This window comes from Prionailurus viverrinus, chromosome A2 (genome assembly GCF_022837055.1).
Source record: "Prionailurus viverrinus isolate Anna chromosome A2, UM_Priviv_1.0, whole genome shotgun sequence".
NCBI lineage: Eukaryota > Metazoa > Chordata > Mammalia > Carnivora > Felidae > Prionailurus > Prionailurus viverrinus.
In genome coordinates, this window is record NC_062562.1 from 124425744 (window position 1) to 124451426 (window position 25683).

Consider the following 25683-nt stretch of genomic DNA (forward strand, 5'->3'; position numbering starts at 1 on the left):
GCACCCAAGTTTGGCCAGCAGCAAAGTCACCTCAGGAGGGAAGGAATAATTCCAGTCATTTGGTTGGTGCGAGCCACTCAGATTCATCTCTGGTATGCACCATGGAGTTGTCTGAACTCTGGAGAGTGCCAGAAGCTGTGAAGTTACAAAGGTGGAGGAAAGAGCTAATAAGAATTTCAAAAAACATTCATTTATTCATTTATCAAACAGTAAATTACACCTGCTATGTAAATAATGTTCTGAGTGTAGAGGAGAAAGCAGTCCTTGCCTTTGTGAAGCTTATATAAGAAAAATGTTGAATTGACAATTACCCATATATTAAAATTTCAATTATGATCTGTTCTATGGAGATATATGGGGGTATCTATTCTGGTGGTGGTACAGGAAGTCTTCCCAGGGGAGGGGGCATATCAACAGAGGCTTAAAGGATTTGTAGGAAGTGGTGGAGCAAAGAAAGGAAAGCATCCCAAGAGACAGAAGAACAGCCTGTGGAAAAGAGGCTTCATGTACAGAAGAAACTGAGAGAGAAGGCCAGTGTGGGGCTGGAGCCTGGGGAGCAAGAAGAACCATGAAATGAGACTGGAGAGGTAGACAGGATGAGATTGTCCAGGTCTTTTAGACCTTGGGAAGGACCTGGATCTCAAAGTAAGTATGGTAGGAAGGTAATGAAGAAAATAAAATTCAAAGAAGTGATTATCATATTTGAATTTTAGACATTCCTCTAGCTACCATCTGGTACCACACTGCGTGATGCTACACATATTCTGCAGGTGTTGATGTGCCAAGTCTGCCTTTATGACATTCATTCATTCCAGAAACATGTATTTGGACTGCTAAATCCTATATTCATGTTGTTCAAACTTTGGGTCAAGAGTCGTTAGAGGATTGTGAAATCAACTTAGGGAGTTGCCAGCGATATTGTAAACTATGAAATAAAACAGAAAAGAATAGAAAGAAATATCAGAGTGCATCATACATAAATAAGTTAGGTATTATCTTTCAAAATTAATTTTGCTCTATGAGTGAAAGCAAAAAGTTGAGCAATTAGCTCAATAAATAATTGGTCTTGGTGATGGGTATAGTTCTTCATGTCTCTAACATGTATGAGGTTTAAAAAATAATATCTGGGGGCACCTGGGTGGCTCAGTTGGTTAAGCGTCCGACTTCAGCTCAGGTCATGATCTCACAGCTTGTGAGTTCAAGCCCCGGGTCGGGCTCTGTGCTGACAGCTCAGAGCCTGGAGCCTGCTTTATGTTCTATGTCTCCCTGTCTCTCTGCCCCTCCCCCACTCATGTTGTCTCTCTCTCTCTCTCTCAAAAATAAATAAACAGTAAAAAAATTTAAAAAATAATGTCTGTTGGGTGGGCAGTTCTGCTTTGGGTTGGCTTGATGGATCCCAGCTCTGCAGGGCTTGGTTGGTCTAAGGTGACATCACTTATGTGTCTAGTGGGGCAGTGGAGATAACCTGACAACATGTTTCTCATCATTCAGCAGGCTTCTACAGGTCATTCACAAAGAGGTGGTGGCAGTACTTCCAAGAGAAGCATGAGAGGGAGAAGCACTTTTTGTGGCTTTGCTTGCATGTTTACTAATGTCTCATTGACCAAAGCAAGTCATGTTCAGATTTAAGGGTAGACCTGCAAATTCATATTGTAAAGAAATGAGCAAAAATGCAAAAAAACCCTACAGCTATTTTTTTAAACTATCACACTCATTAAGAAGAATTATGGCACCAGCTGCTGAAAATAAACTTTTCATGCTACAAATGATAAATTACCTTAGCTTTCCCAGCAAATAGTATTCAAATAGTATTCTTTCCTATGTTGTCACTGAAATAGGTTGAATTTGGATATCACAAGCTTTCAGAAGCTTCTCCTGTCACAGGGAATATGTATTAAAAAAAATTAAGCAGTTACATGGGGGCACCTGGATGGCTCAGTCGGTTAAGTGTCTGACTCTTGAGTCTACTCCCATGGTTTGCAGGATTGAGCCCTGAGTAGGGTTCTGTGCTGATAGCATGGAGTCTACTTGGGATTCTCTCTCCCTTTCTTTCTGCCACCCCCCCACCCGTGCTTGATCTCTCTCTCTCTCTCTTTCTCTCAAAATAAATAAACATTAAAAAATTAGGCAGTTACATATCCTAGCAGGTTGAAATATAAATTGCTAATTCAAGATAATTTTCATTTAATTATTTTACATTATTTCATTCTATTATTTAATGTTTTTATTTATTTTTTTGAGAGAGAGAGAGAGGGAGAGAGAGACAGAGTGTGAGCCGGGAAAGGGGCAGAGAGAGAGAGAGAGATACAGAATCCGAAGCAGGCTCCAGGCTCTGAGCTGTCAGCACAGAGCCTGACATGGGGCTCGAACCCACAAGCTGTGAGATCATGACCTGAGCTGAAGTCAGACACTTAACTCTCTGAGCCACCCAGGTGCCCCTTATTCTATTATTTAAAAAAAACTTTTATTCTGGGGCACCTGGGTGGCTCAGTTGATCATGTGTTCAACTCTTGGTTTCTGTTCAGGTCATGATCTCACAATTTCTGGGGTTTGAGCCCTGCATCAGGCTCTGTGCTGGCAGCCTGGAGCTTCCTTGGGATGCTCTCTCTTTCCCTCCCTCTCTCTGCCTCTGTCAAATAAATAAACTTAAAACAAAAAAAGAAAACTTTTATTCTAATTATAAAGTTAATGCATGCCATTGAATGAGTAATGGAAAACAATGAACATACAAAGGAAAAATCAAATCTCTCCTAAGCCCATTGTGTGGCCACAGTAAAGGTTTTTGTGAAAATTCCAACATTTTTCTTATGTTTTTCTTTTCAAAAATAATATCAAATTGCATACATCTTTTACACTTTTTCTCACATTATGAACACTCAAGCCAAACATTCAATAATTTGAATTTTAATAGTGGAATAGAATTTCATCATAATTTGCCTAAGCTCCTATTATTGTCAATCCAAGTAATTTCCATTTTTATTAAAAAAATTTTTTTTGAAGTAAGCTCCACGCCCAACATGGGGCTTGAACTCACTCATGATCAAGAATTAGACGCTCTACCAACTGAGAGTCAGGTGCCCCCCCTCCCCGTTTCTTTTTTTTATAACAAATGTTGTGATGGTTTAATAATATCAAAATATTAAAAATTAATGATCTTGATGATTTTCATGAAATTCTTTTAAGAACTGTAATAACTTAGAATTATATTTTCTAGTCAGAATGTGAAAAACAGGTATGGTGAAAAACAGGAAAAAATCCAGTGGAAAAAACAGTAAGTTTCAAGGTTGGTGACTTTTAGGGTATTACACCTATAGTGATTTTGAAAGCACAGATACAAGTTTGAGAAATTGGCATAATTCTTATGTTCAATGTAAAGTTGAACATATATATACCTATATTCCAGGTAATCCACTGCAGGGAATAGGCTACAGAGAATAGCTCGTGTGATCAGGGAATAGGTACAAATAACCTCATAGTAGCACTGTTTCTACTAGGAAAAAATAAACACCTGAAAATTGTTTAAAGGCTCCACCACTTTGACGATTTTGATCTTTAGCCCCGTCTTCCTCTTCAGGGCGAATTTATGTACTGGGCCAGCACCACCTCAGCCATCAGGGCTCACATAATGGCGCTCACTTCTGCGGCCACCTTGACCACCGCTGCTAAATTCAAGGTTTGGGCCTCTTGCGCCTCAGGGCGGGAAAACTACCGGATCCCAGAGGCTCGGAAGCGCGTGCCCGCGTAGAAGCCCTGACACTCCGCCCCTTCTGCCGGAGCTTCGCCCCCTAGGAAAGCCCCACCCCCGAGTGCTGACACGCGGGACGGGAAGGCGTGGAGGGGGTGTGGCCTGCGTCCGCAGCAGAGTCGAAGGCGGGTCTTCCTCAGAGCCTAAGTCTGAGGAACAGTCAAAAGACGCAAAAAGGAATGGTATTAATTATCCCTCTGCTAATGAGGACCAGGGAGTGGTTCACTCCAGCCCCGTCCGGTAGAAATCTGATTCCAACCACCACCCACGCAGAACAAGTCTTTCGCCTTCCACCTCCTCAGCCACTCTGGACTACAGCCCCCAGAAGGCATCGGAGCTGAACCATCCGACTTGCGCAGCGGCGTTCGTTGTAAAGTGCTATGACAACAGGGCGAAGATGGCTTGGAGTTAGGCAGGCGTGGGGAGGTGTCCCTTCCGCCGTTGGTGTCCTTTATCTTCTACATCCCGCTGACTGCCTCCCTCACCATTTCCTCCTCTTTGTGAGAAGCGGGACTTGCCGTTGTTCTGGCCTGCCTGGACTCTTCCAAGAGATTGATGCCGTTTTCCCCGCTTGTCTCTGGGCTTGACACAGAAAGGATGCAGGTTTACTCCTCGTGGGTGTCACTCCAACTCTGTGGAGGTGGTGGTGCTGCCTGGTGAGGCTCTTTCTCTCTGCCTGGGACGTGGAACAGGTTGGAGCGGGGAAACGACAGGGAATAGTGAAGCGAGGGGTTGCTTTTCTCTGCACCCTCCATTGGTCTCGTCGTTCCAGCCCTGGGACCCTGGCGGGCATTCTTAAAGGGAGATCTGCGGAGAGTTGCCGGAACGGTGGAGCAGGACCCACCTGATTCGGCATCAGGTAAGAGTGTGTCTGGAATTAAACACTGGGAGAGTGAATGCCCTTTCTGTGTTTCGTTTTGGGGGCAAGATTGATCCCTGATGCCATGTAATGGTTTGAGGGGATATTGGATGATAGGTTTCTCCAGAAGGATGTTTGCGTTAAAAATAAGACAAAGCGCAAGTACGACACAATGTGTGTGAGATTTACGGACATTTAAGAGAAAGGGTGATAAGAAATTTTAAAGATTCCAGTCAGGAATGTCACGTGGTGCGCAAGCCGCCTCCTCCCCTGGCACTTCAACAGGTCTTGGGAGCAAATGGTCAAAGCAGTTCTCAGCCTATGACTGAAGTAGGATACATGCACTAATACCCTTTAATTCTTCTTGCAATAGGATTATTCCTTCTCCTTCTCTGTGTATTGCAGACCACAGCAGTTTAGATGACCTGAGCTGATTTTTATCAGCATCTCCTTTCTCCAATCCAGTCCTGCAACTGACTTGAATTTCCTGGAGAGATTCATAGTTTTTCCTTTTTTCTTTTTTCCATCTCACTTATACTTTGAACATGAAACCATATCACACACACACACGACTTGAAGATGCTAGGGGAAAACTATGGGGCTTCACTAAAATCTGCCAGCATTTAGAGTGGGATAGATTTTCTAACTTGTTAGAAATATGTAAATAGAATAATTGCTGAGATTTGTGTGCGTGTGTGTGTGAATATTTAAAAGAATTAAAAAAAAGCTTTTAATTTTGCAAATAATTTATAAGTTATTTATTAGAGTTTAAGGGATTTTTCATTTTGTGTAGCTGTGTGTAATTACTCTTAAGTTGCAACTACACACTTATGTTTGTGGTACAATTTCTTGATGGAAACATTCACTGAGGGGGAAAAATCCAGTATCAATAGTATATAGTATTATTTATTGATTTTTAATGTTTATTTTTGAGAGAGAGAGACAGAGCGTGAGCAGGGGAGGGGCAGAGAGAGGAGGAGACACAGAATCTGAAGCAGGCTCCAGGCTCTGAGCTGTCAGCACAGAGCCCGACGCAGGGCTCAAACCCACAAACTGTGAGATCATGACCTGAGCCAAAGTTGGACTTTTAACCGACTGAGCCACCCAGGAGCCCCTATATAGTATTTTTAAATCTTTTAAACCTTTTGATGTATGTATCAAATCTCATCCCTCAGAATAAAGATTTTCAAATATTTTTCAAAAATTATTGAAACACGTGGAGTTACTATAAAACATCTCTGCCAACTAACATTTCAGTGAAAGGTTACTGTCAGTTTTTTGAATATCCCATTTAAATATTCAGTCCAGAGGTTCAGACTGGCATTTGTAACTTTGTCTTGCTCAGGATACATTCCACCACCACCACTACTTCTATTACTACTACTACTAGGTTACTAGTGACATTTATCTGACATTTATTGAGTACATCCTATGGGTTGGGCATTGGGTAAGCAATTACATGTGTTAGGTCATTTTATCTTTCCGTTCCGCAGAACAGTTGGGAGACTAGAAGGTGAGGGACTTGTCCAAGGTCACTCTGCTAAAGTGTGAAATGAAAAAGGGAACCCAAATCTGTCTAACTCCCTTTCCTGTGTTTTGTCTTCTGTGCCTTTTATTGAAAATTCCAACACTGATCTCTTATATTATCTTCAAAAGCAGCATTCTTCTAATTCTACATACACTTGTCATCTTTCTTGCACTGAATGCCCTGATTCCTACTTTCCAAAATTTGAGGCAGCACTGGCATGACCTGGAGAAAGCAAAACTCCAAATACGAACAACAATAGTGTCAGTGTGCCTTCTAATTCCAGGATCTGCCTTCTTTCCACAGGATACTTGGGGTTATTGTTGCAGTGATTGTTCTAGTCATCCTTATTGTAGGACTAGGCCAATCGGGTGTGAAAACATCCATATCTTAAAGAAAAACTAAATCTGAGTAAATTTGGTGTGGAAGATAACATATAAGCAAGTATTAAAAATTAAAAAAAGTGTCAAGTGATAAATATGGAAAAGCATTTCTGGAGTTGAGGGGATAGAGAGATTATTTTCTACTTATTATTCTAATAAGGCATAAGAAATCAATCTTTTGTGGCTCTTTATAGGTATGGACCTTTTAAAACCTTCGAATTGTTTTCTAGTCATCCTTTAAAAATTTAATTACGTGTATAAAATACTTTCCTGCAGTTTGAACTTGCAATGATTAGAGTTAATATTAACAGTATAGCTTTTTGGTCTTTGTGGAATAGTTGCACTTGTTTAGGGTTCTGGAGTAGACAGAATGGTTTTGGATGCTACTTGTTACTACTTACTAGTTGTGACCACTTGGGCAGGTTTCTTAATCTCTCCGTACCTGAGTAACAGTACCTACCTTCTGTTTTGAAGATTAAAATAGAATACTTGCAAAGCACTTAGAACACTGCCTGGGACTTAGTAAATGATTAGTAAATGTTACCTATTTGGGAGAAGAGATAATAGCCATTGAAAATCTTATCTTTGGTTTTTGTTTTTCATTTACTTAAAAACAAAACCACTGAGGAGCTGGAAATCAACATTGAATGAAGAGTGGATAAAATGCAAATTCTTGTTTCCTATTTTTATTCAAGACAGTTAACTAAACCAAATAAGAAAATCAGTTTATATATATTTAATTTTTTGTCATTCAGCATACTTTTTGTTTTTGTAGTAGAAAAACCAGGTTTCACAGCTGAAAAATGTCCCATGTTTCTTAGTTTCCTTCTTCCTAACCTGCCGGTAACTGACCTTCCCTGCCTACTACTTGCCTTAATATCTTAAAGTCAAGGCCTGTATCTCTTTGAATTTGGAAAATGAATCAGAATTTTATTTATTTATTTATTTGTTTAGTAGGCTGCATCAGGCAGGTGCCCCTAGAATTTCATTTATGTCTTAATTTCTGGTTAAATTTTTTTTTTTAAGTTTATTTATTTTGAGAGAGTGCGAGTGTGAGCAGGGTTTGGAGAGATAGAGAATTCCAGGCAGGCTCTGCACTGACAGTGCAAAACTTGAGCTCAAACCCATGAACTGTGAGATCATGACCTGAACCCAAATCAGGAGTTGGATGCTTAACCAAGTGAGACCCAGGCACCCTTGTAGTTAATTTTTCTTTCTCTTAATGGGGTGGGATGTCCATCTAGGAGAAAGGGTAGGGTTTATATTGCTAACCTTCTGAATTTAACTTGCTATCCTTTTGTTCTGCTGGAGTGGTAAATGGGGCCAGAATATGGGAATATCCTACTTTAAGAAAAGTGAAAGTTTATTATTTTTTATTATGGGATATTTTACACATAAGCAAAACCACTCCTCATATGTCTATCACCATTTATTCTTTAAAAAAAAAATAATAGCTTTATTGGAATATAATTTATAGGGCCGGGTGGAGAAAGGGGCGGCGGCGGTGGACCACAGGCAGGAGCCCAAAGGGGACCATGAGAGGAGAGCCCCTTTCTGCCTGGGTAATTTACCAGATTAAATATGGTTGATGATGGTTCTGAACAAATACAGCTTTTATTTGAGGTATGCCATTTTGAAGACTGAGACCATGGAGTTTTATCCTTGAGGATAAAGGAAATATTTGCAAAAGTCTATTTTATATAGCAAAAATGTGAATCCTGAGACTGAATTCTCTAAAGGGCCTATACAACGTAATAGATGTTGGTGGAACCATTTACACCCAGTCAGCTTGAAGAGTCTCAAATGGACCCTACCACTGAGAAAACAAGATGGCAGTCCACTATGGGGAATTGAGGAAAATGGATTAATACAAGAGTGCTGTGATAATATACAACCAAGACAGCGTTCTTTTAACATGGATTTCATGAAATGAATGAAGACATAGGTTTCTTACCCAGCACAAATGGACTTTCTAAAGACTTTTTGTATCATTAAAATAAGTACATTTTTGACATTTGGAGAAGAAAGATGGCACATTAACACAGATGATAGTTTGTATGCCTGGAACTTTTGGCAGTTTGATTTGTATGAGTATGACCTTGTGAAATGTTAACTTTAATAAAATTTCTAACACTTAAAAAAAAAGAAATATAATTTATAGAACATACAATTCACCAATATAATTTGTACAACTCAACGTTATTTTTGTATATTTTACTTTGTATATTCACAGATATGTGCAACTGTCACTTGCGCTGTAGCCAATTTTAGAATATTTTCATCACCTCAGAAAGAAAACTTGGCACTCTAGCTGCAACTCTCTTGTCCTTTATTTCCCACCGGAATTTATTTTCTTCCTGTATGGATTTGACTATTCTGTACATTTTGTCTATCTATTTATTTATTTGTTTGTTTGCTTATTTATTTATTTTTAGTTGAAGTAGTATTAACATGCAGTACTTAGTTTCAGGTGTTTTCTATATATTTTACATAAATGGAATCACAAAAAAAAGGTCTTTAGTGACTGGCTTCTTTCTCTTGCATAATTTTTCAGGTTGTAGCATATATCAGTACTTCTTTTTTATTGCTGAAGAGTATTCTATTTAATGGACATGCCAACTTTGTGTTCATATATTCATTAGTGGATAGACCTTTGGATCATTTCTACCTTTTGGATATTATGAATGATGCTACTATAAACATGCATGTATAAATTTTCATGTGGACATATGCTTTCATTTCTCTTGGACTGGAATTGCTGGATCATATGATTACTCTATGTTTAAGTGTTTGAGGAGCTGCCAGATCACTTTCCAAAGTGGTTGTACCATTATATTCCCAACAGCATTGTATGAGGACTTTGATTTCTCAACATCGTTGCCCAAACTTGTTTCTGTCTGACTTTTTGATTCTAGTCATCATAGTGGGAACAAAGTGGTATTTCACTGTAGTTTTGATACGCATTTCCCTGGTGGCTAATGATACTGAGCATCTTTTCTTGTGTCTGTTGGCCATTTGTATAGCTGACTTGGAGAAATATATATTCATATCCTTTGCCCATTTTTAAATTGGGTTTCTGTCTTTTTATTATTGAGTCATAAAGAGTTCTTTGTATGTTACAGATAGGTATCTTTTATCAGAGATATGATTTGTATTTTCTCTTGTTCTATGGGTCATCTTTTCATTTTCCTATTTGTGTTCTTTGAAGTAAAAAGTTTCAACTCTTGGTGAAATCCCTTTATTTTTTCTTTTGTTACTTATGCTTTTGGTGTCAAACTTAAGAATGTGTCACAATATCTGATATCATGAAGATTTACTTTTAAGTTTTCTTCTAAGAAGTCTTCTAGGAGTTTCTAAGAATTTTATAGCTTTAGCTGTGTATTAACATACATAAAGGTCTTTGATCCATTTTGAATAAAATTTTTTATATGGTTTTAGGTAAGAGTCCAACTTCATTCTTTCACATGTGGCTATCCAATAATAATCATTTGTTGCAATTTCTCATTGAATGGTCTTAGCATCCTTGTTGAAAATCAATTTACCATAGATGTGTAAGTTTATTTCCGGACTCTCCATTCTTTTCCATTTATCTATATGTCCATCCTTATGCCAGTACTTACTGTCCTAATTACTATTGCTTTATAGTTAGGTTTTGAAATGGGGAAATCCTTCAACTTTGTTCTTCTTTTTGAAGATTATTTTGGCTATTCTGAATTGCTGGCAATTCTATATGAATTTCAGAATAAGCTTGTCAGTTTGTACGAAGAAGTCCTATGGGGATCTGATAAGGATTGCAATGAATCTGTAGATCAGTTTGGGAAGTATTGCCATCTTAATAATGTTATGTTTTCAGATCCATGAACACGGGATATTTTCCTGTTTATTTAGATCTCCTTTAGTTCTTTCAACTATATTTTATAATTTTCAAGGTATATGTTTTACACTTCCTTTGTTAAATTTATTCCTAGGTATTTTATTCTTTTGGATGCTATTGTAAATGCAGTTGATTTTTGTATATTAATATTATTGTGTCTTTCAACTTTACTTAACTTGTTTATTAGCTCTCATAGTTTTTTACTGAATTTCTTAGGATTTTCTATCTACCAGATCATGTCATCTGTGAGTAAAGATAGCTTTACTACTTCCTTTCCAATCTTGGAGCCTTTTAGTTCTTTTTCTTACCTAATTGCCTGACCTAAAACCTCTGGTACAATGTTGTTGTTTTTTGTTTTTGTTTATTTCTCTTACAAGTTTAGTAGTAGCTGGATTTGAAGGGAGATGGGGACAATAAGATGAATTGATGAAAGCTCATCAATATGTCAAGGTTGGGGGCTGAAGGGGACACCAGAACAGGTTTCTGTTACTCTTTTTTAAAAAAAAATGTTTATTTATTTATTTATATTTTATTTTTGAGAGAGAGAGCGAGTGAGCAAGCAAGCATGAGCAATGAAGGGGGAGAGAGAGGGTGACATAGGATCTGATGCAGGCTCTAGGTTCTGAGCTGTCGGCACAGAGCCTGACATGGGGCTTGAACTCATGGATCATGACCTGAGCCGAAGTCGGATGCTTAATGGCTGAGCCACCCAGGCACCTCTGTTACTCTTTATTTTAGTAATAGTTGTGTGAAGGGGCTCAAGTTGCTGCCAGAGGCAGCAGCGGCCTCTTTAGTGGCTTTTCTCTCTGCCAGCATCTGCTTCTTCTGTTTTGCCAGGTACTTCCTGGTAGAATAATGGGCCCTAAATCGTGATTGTGGTCCTGGTAGGCCTTGGCCACCTGGGTGAACCACTCCAGCTCCTTGACACAGTTCTGCCTGTAGTTCTTGCCTTCCCTCTGCTGACAGGCCTTCAGCCTTTCCTGGATAATGTTGACAATTTCTTGGTCAACTTTAGTGTCTCTTCTCCATTGCATTTCTGCTTCAAACATGCACAAGACATTCTTTTCCTGGCACTCAGTAATGTCTGGCACATGGCTGAACTCCTGGTGTTAGTAGTAATACCTGTTCTTTATATGCTGCTGTCTCTTAGGTCATGGGCCGGTCCACGAGGAGGTCTAAGGCCTTCGTCAAATATGTTATGGGGTTGGGCATTGAGAGCTACGGCGAGGGCAAGAGTGTGTGGCATGATGTCTCCGGGTACACGTCCTTGTCCCAACTGTCCAGCATGGCATGGCGGTGGTGTGTGGGGGCCTCTGATCTCTGACACTCGAGCCTCGCCTCTACCTGGGTCCCACACCTAGGTTGGCACAGCGTAGCAGCCCCTCCAGTACAACGTTGAATAAAAGTGGTGAATATGGACATCCTAGTCTTGTGTGTGGTCTTAGGGAGAAAGCATCTAGTTGTTCATCCTTAAGTATGATATACGCCATAGGTTTTGCAGTTTGAGGAAGTTCCCTTTTATTACTAGTGGTTTTTTTAGTAGAAGAGTGTTGGATTTTATTTTGTCAGATGCTTTTTTCTGAGTTGAGGCGATAATGTGGTTTTTAATTTTTGTTTTATTGATATGGTGTACTATTGTAATTCATTTTTGGATGTTAGACTCACCTTGCATTCTTGGAGTAAATCTCATCTGGTCATGGTGCATAGTTCTTTTATATATTGCTTGATTCATTTGCTAGTGTTTTGCTGAGAATCCATATTCATTAGAGATATTGGTCTGTAGTTTTCTTGTGTTTGCTTACTTTTGGTATTGATGTAACACCAGCCTTATAAGAATGAGTTGGGAAGTATTCCTTCCTCTTTTATTTTTTGGAGTAGTTTGTGAAGAATTGTTATTTGTGTTTGGTAGAATTCACCATCTGGGCCTAGTCTTTTCTTTGTGGGTAGTTTTTTGATTACTAATTCAATCTCTTTACTTGTTGTAGGTCTATTTAGATTTTCTATTTTGTTTTTAGTCAGCAACAGGTAGCTGGAAGCAAGATGAATAATGCTGATGTCCTGCTCCTCCAGGGAAGATAGTTCTCTGACAAGAAGCTGTGGGGAGAAGGGTGCCTTATTCTTGGCTGTACCAGTCTGGAGTGGAGTTTCTATCTTGTGAGCCAGGAGTGAGGAGAGAATGAGTGAATCTCATTTTTTTAAAATACTATAGACTTTTAATTTTCTTACTGAGTTTTAGGAGGTTTTTAATGTTTCTTTATTTTAGGACAATATCCAGAGACTCTAAATGGTTGTTTTAAAAAATAATTTTCATCAATTTTCCTGGGGAGTGGGTCCATGGAGCTTCTCACATGTCATTCTAAAAGTGAAATCTTCTGAAACTTTAAATTGCATAGCATAATGGTTATGGGAGACATACTTATGTTATCAAAAGATTTGATCAGAGTTCCATTAGGTATCAAGGTACTCTATCTAGTGTTTGTAAAACTGTTAAAGAATAAGTTAAAAAGTTATTATATACATGCTTATTAGGAAACCAACTGCTATGTGCAAAGATAAATTTTTTGTATGTATGTTTTATTTGAGCCATACGATTAAACCTTTTGTAGATAAACAGGGATATTCAGCAATCTTAAATTATTCAGGCCTGCTGTGGAACTCATCTTTGAAGCCAAAGTGGAAAGGAGCTCCTTTTTAAAATCTACTGTTCTTCATGGGGCACTTGGGTGGCTCAGTCGGTTAAGCGTTCAACTTCAGTTCGGGTCATGATCTCACAATTCGTGACTTTGGGCCCCACGCCGGGCTCTGTGCTGACAGTTCAGAGCCTGGAGCCTGCTTTGGATTCCGTGTCTCCCTCTCTCTCTGCCCCTCCCCTGCTCACACTCTGTCTCTGTCTCTCTCTCTCAAAAATAAATAAACATTAAAAAAAAATAAAAAAAAATCTACTGTCTTTCAGCTTAAGTTGTTTTAAAATCCACCAATTTTTGCAAAAGGAAATTAATGGTATGCCAACTTAGCACAGTTTGTGGTTTCTTAATTTCTTGGGTATGGGCAGCATGCCTTTCTTTGCTTCTGTCTTTAAAATCAGAGAGAGAGAGAGAGAGAGAGGCATTTGGGAAGCACATACTGGCTACTGACATCAGCTCAAATTGTTGGTTTTCTTATTGTTTATTAACTTTATAGAGATGTAAGTCCTTACAGTTCAATACATTATTGTCCACAATGGTACGTGATAGTGCCTGGGACATGGAAGAACCAGTATGTAGGATTTTGATGTAATGGAATTTATGCAGTTCTGCTATGTATTACCTGATGTTTGCCCTGGTAGGAAAGTCATTTGGTCCGAAATAATTAAATAGCTCTGGTTCTGTGAGGAAGAGCCATTTGTTGGACCTGTGTTTAAAATCAGCACCCTCCGCCCCTCTTAAGAATTACAACAAAGCAAAACAAAATAACCCCTCTACTGACTCATGCTTTTCATTTTTTTTCCTGATACTAAATTGCAGGCAGTGGCAGCCTGAAAAGACAAGGATCTAGAGACCAGGGAGAGGGCACACAGAAACAAGTTTCTGCCAGTAGCTGTGTGACTTAGAGGAATCCTACAACTAACCTTTCTGGGCCTCTCCTACAGAATGAGAGGACCAGCTGATTACTAAGTACCTTCTAGCTGTTCATGCCCTTTGGCTTGAAAAATAAGTCTTTTTTTCCCAAGCTTTGGAAAGGTAACTTGTAGCACAGGTACCAGGAAAAAAGGAAGTGGTAAAGTAGAGCCCTAATATAGGAAAACATTTACTTTGGCTATCAGGTATCAGGTCACCTGGTGCTTTTTATACTTTAAGGTGCATGTGAATCATCTGGGTATTTTGTCTGACATGAGGCTGAGATTTTGCATCACAAGTTCTTGGGTAATACTGATGCTGGTCCAGGGACTACACTTTGGGTAGCAAGGAGCTGAACAGTGTAGAAAAGGAGGGCTTTCAGCAGCTAGTGAAGTAAAGGGTGACTAAGGAGAAACTGAGAGCAGGAGAAACAGAGTTGCCTGTGTTGTTTTGTTAGTAAGAATAGATCTTAAATTCTATGCTAGAAGTCCTTGAAAAATAGTTTGATGTAGAACATTTCCATTTACAGACAACTCTCTATGTTGGAGAGTTAATTTTTCATATTGGAGGGTTTTTTTGTTTTTCATTTTTATTTTAGCAAGCTGAAAAAATTTGTTCATTAACTCAGGATTTTGAGGCCATTTTCACATAATAGCTATTTCAGTCATGTGTGTTTATATTCAAACAGTAGCTATGTCTTTTGTGGTCACTTATCTTAGCACTTTGATTTTTTAAAAATATCATTTAATAGCATTGATGGAAAAAACTCTTCTCTATGACCATCACTTAGGCATTTAATCTGTTCTATAGAAAACCCATGAGGTTTTCTCTTCTGCGTGCATGAGGTGAAAGTGACCCTTTTGGATGCTGAACATATAGATCTTCCCTTTCTATTTTCTCTCTGTAAGAGTCCTTTGAACTGGCTGATGCTGAATGTGTGCAAAGGATCTCACACTTGTTGGTTAGCCTATTGATTTCTGTTTTTGGCTGTGTCTCCAAATGGAGATTGTGCCTCTAAGTCTTTATTCTTTATGATATTATCAGCAGCATTTCATATAGCTGGCCATTCTCTTTTTCTAGATATACCTTTTTTCATTTCCTTACAGGTGGCTCACTCCTGGTTTTCCTTTGGTCTCATTTGATGCCCCTATTCAGTTTTCTGGCCATCTTGCCTTTTTTTCCCCCTGGCCTCTGACCACAGAGCCCAGGTTTTCTACCTTGAAAGCTTGTGTCTAATTTCCTCTCAGCTCCCCCACACCCTCCTCCCATGCACCTTTTCCCTTTTCTGATTATTCTTTGTATTCTTTCGCTGTAATAAATCACAGCCATGATGACAACTATATGATAAATGCTGTGAACCCTCCAAGTGAGTCTTTGAGTGGTACTGAATTTGGGTAACACTCTTCTCTGGGCTGCAAGAGAATGATGTATCTTTATACTGGTAGTCTAATGATATGGTATATTACAACTTTCCATATATTTCTGAATATATAATGAGAATATATGGCACTTATTAAGTACTGTTACTTCCCTCTCAAATAAAAAAATCTAATAAAAGTATAATAAAGTGTTTATTACATTTTTTGTATGCTTGCTGCCAGATTTGAAGTTTAGTCATCTGGCAATTTGTATGGTTATATAATGCTATTAGTAATAACAAGTGATGCAGATGTTTTTCAGAAACTCTCCCACATATGTTAAAACTCATTTTAAGTTTATTTACCTATTATGTATTTTTCCCTTCATGTCCATCAACACCTTGCCTTTATCTGATTTCTTTTTTAGTGTAAATAGAGGCCTTGAGTGAAGCTTGCCTTTTCTTTTCTTTTCTTTTCTTTCTTTCTTTCTTTCTTTCTTTCTTTCTTTCTTTCTTTCTTGTTGTTTGTTTCCTTAAACTGGTCATTGAAATAATCTTATACTCACATAGAAGTTGCAAAAGTAGTGATTTCCTAATAATAACAGAACAATTATCAAACTACTAAATTGACATTTATACAATGCTATGACTAAACTATAAGTCTTATTTAGATTCACTAGGTTTTACATTACATACACTTTTCTTTTTGGAATATGGCTCAAAGAAATTAAAATTTATCCCATGAAACCACCACCAAAATCAGGGTACAGAACTTTTCTGTCATCTCAAAGAAATCCCCTTCTACTAGTCTGTTAAAGTCACGCCCTCCCTTAACCCTGGCAACTGCTGATCTATTTTCCATCAGTTTAATTTTGTCATTTTGAAAATGTTATAGAAATGGAATTATTTAATATGTGATATTTTGGGAGTGGATGTTTTTAAGACTTTTTATTTGTTTTATTTTTTTATTTTAGAGAGAGTGTGAGCACAAACAGGGGGAGAGGCAGAGAGAGAGGGAGAGAGAGAATCTTAAGCAGGCTCCATGCCCAGTGAGAAGCCCTCTGCCAGGCTTAATCTTGAGACCCTGAGATCATGACCTGAGCCGAAATCAGGATTCAGACACTTAACTGCCTGAGCCACCCAGGCACCCCTGGGATTGGGTGTTTTTTTTTCACTCAGCATAATGCTCTTGAGATCCATCCAAGTTGTTGTTACTTCATTTAAAAAAATTGCTGAGTTTTATTCCATGGTAAGGCTGTACCATAGTTTGTTTATTCACACATTGAAGGACATTTGTTTCTTTTCTTCAATGTAGGTTTTAAAAAATATCATAAAAAGGGTAAAAACCATAGCAATGGCTAAGGTTTATTGAGTGCTTATTTGTGCCAAGTGTTGTGCTAATAAAACCGTGTTCCTTTTTTCAAACTAAGTTTTTATTTTTTATTTTGAATTGTGAGAAAATATACATAACATAAAATTACCACCCTAACCACTTAAAAATATTTTTAAAGTTTATTTTTTTATTTATTTTTTGAGAGAGAGAGAGGAAGAGAGAAAGAATCCCAAGCAGGCTCTGCACTGCCAGCACAGAGCCTGACGTGGGGCTGGAACTCACAAATCGTGAGATCATAGTCTGAGCCAAAATCAGAAGTCAGGTGCTTAACCAGCTGAGCCACCCAGGCACCCTACTGTCTTAACTTTTTTATTTTTTATTTTTTTATTTTTATTAACATTTTTTAAAACTATTTTTTAAAAAGTTTATGTATTTTGGGATAGAGAGTGAGAGAGTGTGTGAGCAGAGGAGGGGCAAAGAGAGAGGGAGAGAGAGAGAATCCAAGCAGGCTCTGTGCTGTTAGTGCAGAGCCTGATGTGGGGGTTGAACTCAAAAGCTGTGAGATCATGACCTGAGCCAAAACCAAGAGTCAGATGCTTAACTGACCGAGCCATCCAGGTGCCGCATCTTAACCATTTAAAAAAAAAAAAAATTTTTTTTTTTTAACGTTTATTTATTTTTGAGACAGAGAGAGACAGAGCATGAATAGGGGAGGGGCAGAGAGAGAGGGAGACACAGAATCTGAAACAGGCTCCAGGCTCTGAGCTGTCAGCACAGAGCCTGACGCGGGGCTCGAACTCACAGACTGTGAGATCATGACCTGAGCCAAAGTCGGACGCTTAACCAACTGAGCCACCCAGGCGCCCCCATTTTCTTTTTTTTTTTTAATTTTTTTTTTTGCATCTTAACCATTTTTAAATGTACAGTTCAGTAGTATTAAGTACATTCACATTTTTGTGCAACCAGTCTCCAAAACTCTTCACCTTTTAAAACGGAATCTCTATACCTATCAACTAAAGCTTCCCACTTCTCTCTCACCCCAACCCTGGCAGCCACCGTTCTACTCTCCATGAATTTGACTACTGTAGGTACCTCATATAAGTGGAAACATGCAGTATTTGTCTTTTTGACTGGTTTATTTCACTTAACATAATGTTCTTAAGGTTCATTCATGTTGCATGTGTCATAATTTCCCTCCTTTTTAAGACTGATAATACTCTATTGTATGTATATGGCACACTTTGTTTATCCACTCATCCACTGATGGACAACCCAACTTGGGTTGCCTCTACCTTTTAGATATTGTGAATAATGCTGCTATGAACATAAGAGTGCAAATGTCTCTTTGAACTCCTGTTTTCATTTCCTTTGGATATATACCCAGAAGTAGAATGAGTGGATCATATGGTAATTTATATTTTTAATTTTTTGAGGAACTACCATACAGTTTCCATAGTGGTTGCACTATTTTAGATTTTCATCAACAATGCACAAGGGTTCCAGTTACTTCACATCCTTGCCAACACTTGTTATTTTCTGGGTTTTTTGTTTGTTTTTTGTTTTTTTTTGTAGTAGCTGTCCTAATGGGTGTGAGGTGGTATTTCATTATGTTTTTGATTTGCATTTCCCTAATGATTAGTGATGTTGAACATTGTTTCACATGCTTTTTGACCATGTAACTCTTCTTGGGTTAAATGTCTATTCAAGTCCTTTGCCCATTAAAACAATTTTTTTGTTGATATTCATGAGTTCTTTATGTATTATGTATATTAATCATAATTAGATATATAATTTGCAAATATTTTCTTCCTTTTTATAGGTTGCCTCTACTGCATTCTTATTTATTCCTCTTTATTTTATAGATGAGGAAGCTGAAGTATGGGGAGTTTTGGTAACTCTTAGTAACCTGTCCTTGGTTTCTTGGTTTGTATGGAACATATATCCAGATTCACACTGACCACCTCCAGAGTCTGTGCTTTTCACCACTGCATGATTCTCAGCTAATTTCTTGGCCAACTTAAGGAAAGCAAGTGGTCTTGCTTTCTATGATTAACCTATGTGGAAGGCATACTTTAAGAAGCAGATTGATTTACATTTTTTATTTTTTATTTTTTATTTTTAATTTATTTTTAATGTTTATTCTAGAGAGAGAGAGACAGAGTGTGAAGGGGAGGGACACAGAGAGAGAGGGAGACACAGAATCTGAAGCAGGCTCCAGGCTCCAAGCTGTCAGCACAGAACCTGATGCGGGGCTTGAACCCAAGAATTGTGAGATCATGACCTGAGCCGAGTCAGATGCTTACCTGACTGAGCCATCCAGGAGCCCCTGATTTACATTAAAAAAAATTTTTTTTTAATGTTTATTTATTTTTGAGACAGAGAGAGGCAGAGTGCAAGTGGGGGAGGGGCAGAGAGAGAGGGAGACCCAGAATCTGAAACAGGCTCCAGGCCCTGAGCTGTCAGCACAGAGCCCAATGTGGGGCTCAAACCCACGAACGGTGAGATCATGACCTGAGCCGAAGTCGGACACTTAACCGACTGAGCCACCCAGGCACCCCTGATTTACATTTTTTAAATGTATAGTTGATCCTCATTATTTGCAGATTCCATATTTGTGAGTTTACCTGTTTGCTGAAATTTATTTGTGATACCAGAGTCAATACTTATGGTGCTTTTGGGTCATTCATGGTCATACACAGAGTGGCAAAAAAATTTAAGTCACTTGACACACATGTTCCTGGAAGATATCAATCACAGTGATTCTTTGCCTTCTTGTTTCAGCTCTTATACTATAAATAAGTGTCCTTTTTGTGGCCTACTTAGTGCCATGTTTTCCACATCTCTGTTGTTTGGATTTGTTTATTTATTTATATGCTCTGATTTTGGTTTAAAATCGTCCCCATATAAAATGCTTAAGTGCCGTGTAATGTTTCTAATTAGGTGCAAGAAGGCTGTGATATACCTTACAGAGAAAATACATGTATCAGATAAGCTTCCTTCAAATATATGAGTTACAGTGTTGCTGACTGTAGAGTTGAATGTTAATGAATCAACAGTATATTAAATAAAGTAGTTTTAAACAGAGAAACACAAAAAACAAAGTTATGTATTGATTGGTTGATGAAAAAGTTGTGACTAGAGGCTCACAGGAGCTTCTCTATTTCCCCTAGAGGCAATAGTTCAGTATTTAGTAACTCATTGTTTGCTGTGACCTTATAGAATGGAATGTCTTTATAAATAAGGAAAATTGACTGTATTTCCTATTATTTAAATCAGGGTAGCATGAAGGAAAGGCTTATTTATGTTGGATAAACGAACTTTCATAGAATCTCAGGATATGTGATGTTTGTGTTATAATTTGGGGTCCAGTGGGCATTCACATTCACCCATGTCGGTAACTTTGTGGTAGATGTTGCTGGTATACCCTTATTCTAGATGAGAAATCAAAGCAGAGAGAAGTTTTATGGGTTGCCAGTGTCACAGATGGTTAGTGGTATAGTGGTATAAATGCACCTATACCTGGTTTTCCTGGTTCTTTTTTGGTATGAATTTTCTTCTTCCATTTTGCCTTTCTACAATTAGAATGGGGAAAGGGTGTGAATGCTTTTTGAGTCCTTGTAATATACTAGTTCCAGTGTTAGCCATTTGATACGTTTGACTTCATTTGCTTTTCTCAGCAACTCATTGTGGCATGAGATGATGCAGTCTTTTCAGTGACCAAACTGTAGGAAAATTAGGTATTTTGCTAAGGAATTATGTACTAACGAGTGCTATTAGAATTTGAATCTTGATCCTACAAAGAATATTTTTTTTGTTACTGTGTGTCATTGTCTACTACATGTCCCAGAAGAGAGAATTGGCCCAATATACACGTATAATTTTTCAGACTGACTATCCAATGGCATTGCAAAATATTTGATTATGTTTCCAGCCATTTGATTTGTGGTTTCACATATGTTTGCAAAATACAAAATTAAAGTTAAATTCAGAAATGTTTTAGCATTGTCCAAGTTTAGTTTGCTATGCCTTAAGAAATAATTAATTCATAATTCATGGTGTGAAGTAGATTTTTACTATAAATAAATGCTTTCTTTTTATAGTGAACGAAAATGTCTTTATTTAAAGCCCGGGATTGGTGGTCTACTGTTCTGGGAGAAAAAGAAGAATTTGATCAAGGCTGTTTGTGTTTGGCTGATGTTGACAATACTGGAAATGGACAAGGTAAGCAACTTATGGCCATGCATCTTGGAGCAAAGCTTTACAGAAATAAAATAAAAATGACTTCCTTTTTAAAAATGTACTTTATAGAATGTAAGTGAACTATAGAATTATGCCTTAATTTTTAAGGTAGTTTTCCTTATAAGTAATATTTAGGTAGCAGGCTAACAAGGCTAACAAAGATAGTTTTTACTTCTGTTTTGCTCTTTTTTTTTTTTTTTGATTTGTGTTGATTCTGTCATATTATTTGGAAGTAGAGCCACTAAAATATTTTAATTAATTAATTAATTAATTTTGAGAGAGAGAGAGAGAAAGGAGGCGGAGGGGCGAAAAGGGAGAGAGAGAATCTCTAGCAGGCTCCATGCTGTCAGCACAGAGCCAAACATGGGGCTCAATCCCATGAACTATGAGATGATGACCTGAGCCAGAATTAAGAGTCAGATACTTAACTGACTGAGCCACCCAGGTGTCCCAAAATATTTTTAATTTTGAAATTTTTTAGAAATTGTTTTCAAGGAAAATTATATTTTCTTTTTTTTTCTTGTTTATTTATTTTCGAGAGACAAGACAGAGCACAAGTGGGAGGGGCAGAGAGAGAGAGAGACAGAGAGAGACAGAGAGAGACAGAGACATACATAATCGAAGCAGGCTCCAGGCTCCAGGCTCTGAGCTCTTAGTACAGAGCCTGACGCAGAGCTCAATCTCACAAACTGCAAGATCATGACCCAAGCTGAAGCTGGACGCCCAACCCACTGAGCCACTCAGGAGCCCCAGAAAATCCTATTTTCTAAAAGTTGAATCTGAAAGCCATTCATACCAGAATGGAAAAATTTTTCTAGTTCTATTGGATGGTAGAACAAATAATTAAATCATTACTTTCATTTTCATATTATGATACTGAAAACAACATTCTGTCTTATTCTTATATTGATTTGCTCCTCTTTGCATCTTCATATTTTTTGAAGCAGTCTTTAAAACATTTTAGTTCTATGTCATTGCTATTTGGAAATTGTATTATTATTATTATTTTTTAATTAATTTTTTTTTTTAGAGAGGGAGCGAGAGCATAAGCTGGGGAGATGGGCAGAGGGAGATGGAGAGAATCTTAAGCAGACTCCATGCTGTATGGAACTTGACATGGGGCTCGATCCCATGATCATGGGATCATGGCCTGAGCTAAAATCAAGAGTCTGACGCTCAACCGGCTGAGCTACGCAGGTGCCCCTGTTTTAATGATTATAGTCATGAGCTTTTTCTTTTCTTTTTTCTAATCCAGATAGTCATTAGCTTTTTAAAAAACAAACTTATTATAATCATTCTTTTGTTCAGTGTTTATAAATATTGTCCCCTTACTTTTTTTGTTATTTTATTTCCCTTTCCTGTAACAAAAACAATAGAATCTTGGGGACAAGGTGAAAGGAGAAAAAAATTTTTTTTTTAATTTACATTTTAGTTAACATACAGTGCAATATTTGTTTCAGGAGTAGAATTCAGTGATTCATCACTTATATACAACACCCAGTGCTCATCCCACTATGTGCCCTCTTTAATACCCATCACCCATCTAGCCCATATCCCACCTATCTCCCTCCACTAATCCTCAGTTTGTTCTCTGTCGTTAAGAGTCTTTTGTGGTTTGTTTCCCTCTCTCCTCCTTTTTTTCCCCCTGAAAGAAGAAAATTATATTGACAAAGAAGAATGGGAGGTACTAAGCTGTACTGAGCACCCAAATTATTTCTAAGGAAAATCTGGGCCCTGCCCTTCCACTGATAGGATATGGGAAAGTCTTCTACTCAGAGGGTGTTCTGAGAGTTTCCTCAAACATTATGAACCTTATCTCCTGCCTGTTTGTTAAAACTTATGATTCCCTTATTATTTGGCAGCATAGAATGCTGAGACTACAAAAATATATGCCATAGAGAACAATTTCAAACTCATTTATGCCCAAACTATCTGAAGCTCAACTTGGTTGGAAACTATTCTGATTGATTGTCTTAATAGGTTACTGTTCACTCATTTCTTTTCGAGCTCTTCACTGAGGTGCCACCAGTGGGTTACCAGCTACTAGTTTGCTTCTTCCCAATTTTTGGCCAGCTGTGAGCAGTTTCCTCTGTTTTCCCAAGGATACTATACAAAAATAATTTCCTGTGTGTGTCCCACATAGAAAAAAAATCCCCGATTATTATTTCTCAAAACTTGGACCACCAGCATCATCATATTCTGGGGGTGATTATTATATATAAAGATTTTCTATTTCACCTATATAAAATCCTATAAGGTCATGTTTCCTGGAGGGAGGTGGATTACAGGGGGTGTAGGTATCTGTATTTTTGACAAGCTCCATTGTTGAATGGTGGTACACTACAGTTGAATAATTATTGTTGATCTTAGGGAGTGGAAGGTAGATGAGAGCAGTTTGGGACATGCTCTGTTTGAGAAAGGAATGTCTAATAGGCAGAATAGAGGTAGTGATTTTGAAGTGAGCCGTATGCTGGTTGTATTTGAAACCCTGGAAATGCATGAAAATGCACAGGGAAAGAAGGTGGAATAAGGGGGCAGGAACCTTAGGACCATAACCTTTAGCATACAAGCATTAAAGGGGGAGGTTTGGGAAGGGTACATAGTAATAGATTCTGAGAAGGGCAGGCAGAGAGGAAGGAGAACCAGTTGGGCTGGTACCTGGGAGGCAAGGTTTAATGACATGAAGACTGAAGTTTCCACGCCATTTAGCAGCAAGTAGTTCATTAGTGTTCTTGGTGAGGGTGGATGAGTGGGCACAATGGTGACAAAATCTAGATTTGTAGTGAGAGAAGGAGTGGAAGGTGCGGAAGACTGCGTGTTTATGGCTCTTTAAAGAAACTTAGCTGTGAAGGGAAGAAGGGAGGATAATAACTGGGGGGCAGCGTAGGGTAAGGAGAAGTGGGAAAAATTCAGTATATGGCATGGAGGATATAGTAGAGCAGGGACGGGACACCTGGCTGGCTGTGTAGGTGGAGTGTGTGATTCTTGATCTGGGGATTGTAGGTTTGAGCCCCACGTTGAGTGCAGAGATTACTTAAAAGTAAAATCTTAGGGGCGCCTGGGTGGCTCAAGTCGGTAAGCGTCTGACTTCGGCTCAGGTCATGATCTCGTGGTCTGTGAGTTCGAGCCCCGCGTCGGGCTCTGTGCTGACAGCTCAGAGCCTGGAGTCTGTTTCAGATTCTGTGTCTCCCTCTCTCTCTCTGACCCTCCCTGGTTCATGCTCTGTCTCTCTATGTTTCAAAAATATATAAACATTAAAAAAATTTTGTAAAAAAAATAAAATCTTAGGGGCGCCTGGGTGGTGCAGTCGGTTAAGCGTCCGACTTCAGCCAGGTCACGATCTCGCGGTCCGGGAGTTCGAGCCCCGCGTCAGGCTCTGGGCTGATGGCTCGGAGCCTGGAGCCTGTTTCCGATTCTGTGTCTCCCTCTCTCTCTGCCCCTCCCCCGCTCATGCTCTGTCTCTCTCTGTCCCAAAAATAAATAAACGTTGAAAAAAAAAATTTAAAAAAATAAAAAAAAATAAAAAAAAAAAAAGAAAGAAAAAAAAATAAAATCTTAAAAAAAATAGAGCAGGAATTCAGAGAAGATAGAGATGGGATCAGGTGTGCAGAGGGAAGAGTTACCCTTAAACAGGTGTGAGCACTTTTTTTTTTCACTGTGACAGAAGGTGAGAGGGTAAGAATGGATACAGATGAAGAGAAATTTGCAGGTCAGGTCGGGAAGTTGAAACAGTAATGACCCCTACTTTCTTTGGGGTGATCAGAGAGTGAAAAGATGATATTAGGCATCTTGAAATCATTGTAGGCAAAGCCAAGTTGATATATAGAAGGATTCCTTCCTAAGTCTTGAGATCCCTGTTGAAATTGGACACCATGCATTTAAAGTTTTTCTGAATTCAAGATTCTGACTCGTGAGAGAGGTAGTGAGAGTGAGGCTGAGAGGGAGACTCTGAGTGGGTCAGCTTAGGTTTCATGCCAGCCTGTGGTCAGGCAGGAGAGTTAGTTTCCTGTAAGAATCCTGAGTAGAAAACATAGGGCTGACAGAAAAATAGCTACTATGTTTATCTTTTAGCTACTCAGCATTGATACCTCACCTGTGGCAGCTGTCCCCATATAACTGCACAAGCATGGGTTCCTACCCATCTGCAGTGGGAGATAAACCATGTGCACCTACTGCTTCAGAGACACTTTCAGGGAGCCCTGGCTCTGCAAAAGTCCAGGATCTTTGGGTGATATCCCTTTCTCTTGTCATTGAGTCATTACCATGTTCCAATATTCGGCCTTTAGACTAAGTGGTATGTATGTACAATCTGTGTTCAAAACCTATACGAAAAGAAGAGAAAGAAAAATTTTAAAAATTAAGATTAAGGAGTAGAAAAAATTGTATGGTAACTTAAAGAAGTCATAATGGGACCTGAATGTGAGACAGGAAACCATCAAAACCTTAGAGGAGAAAGCAGGAAAAGACCTCTCTGACCTCAGCCGTAGCAATCTCTTACTCGACACATCCCCAAAGGCAAGGGAATTAAAAGCAAAAGTGAATTACTGGGACCTTATGAAGATAAAAAGCTTCTGCACAGCAAAGGAAACAACCAACAAAACTAAAAGGCAACCAACGGAATGGGAAAAGATATTTGCAAATGACATATCGGACAAAGGGCTAGTATCCAAAATCTATAAAGAGCTCACCAAACTCCACACCCGAAAAACAAATAACCCAGTGAAGAAATGGGCAGAAAACATGAATAGACACTTCTCTAAAGAAGACATCCG

The 25683-nt window shown here is 38.5% G+C and overlaps 1 protein-coding gene and 1 pseudogene across 8 annotated transcripts in view; one reads left to right on the forward strand and one right to left on the reverse strand.

Annotated features, from left to right (window-relative positions):
• The first annotated feature begins 3872 nt into the window (after window positions 1–3872).
• BBS9 (Bardet-Biedl syndrome 9) overlaps window positions 3873–25683 on the forward strand; it is a 458993-nt gene continuing 437182 nt past the window's right edge. For 4 of the 8 annotated variants that reach the window (XM_047848254.1, XM_047848291.1, XM_047848301.1 and 1 more), the window contains exons 1-2: window positions 3873–4604; window positions 20773–20893. In XM_047848254.1, the coding sequence (XP_047704210.1) occupies window positions 20782–20893 (112 nt within the window). In that variant the 5' untranslated portion in view covers window positions 3873–4604; window positions 20773–20781. The remainder of the gene's footprint in view (window positions 4605–20772; window positions 20894–25683) is intronic. The other 4 variants (XM_047848236.1, XM_047848246.1, XM_047848264.1 and 1 more) reach the window with 2 other exon arrangements.
• LOC125153784 (NADH dehydrogenase [ubiquinone] 1 beta subcomplex subunit 10-like) lies at window positions 11116–11673 on the reverse strand (annotated as a pseudogene).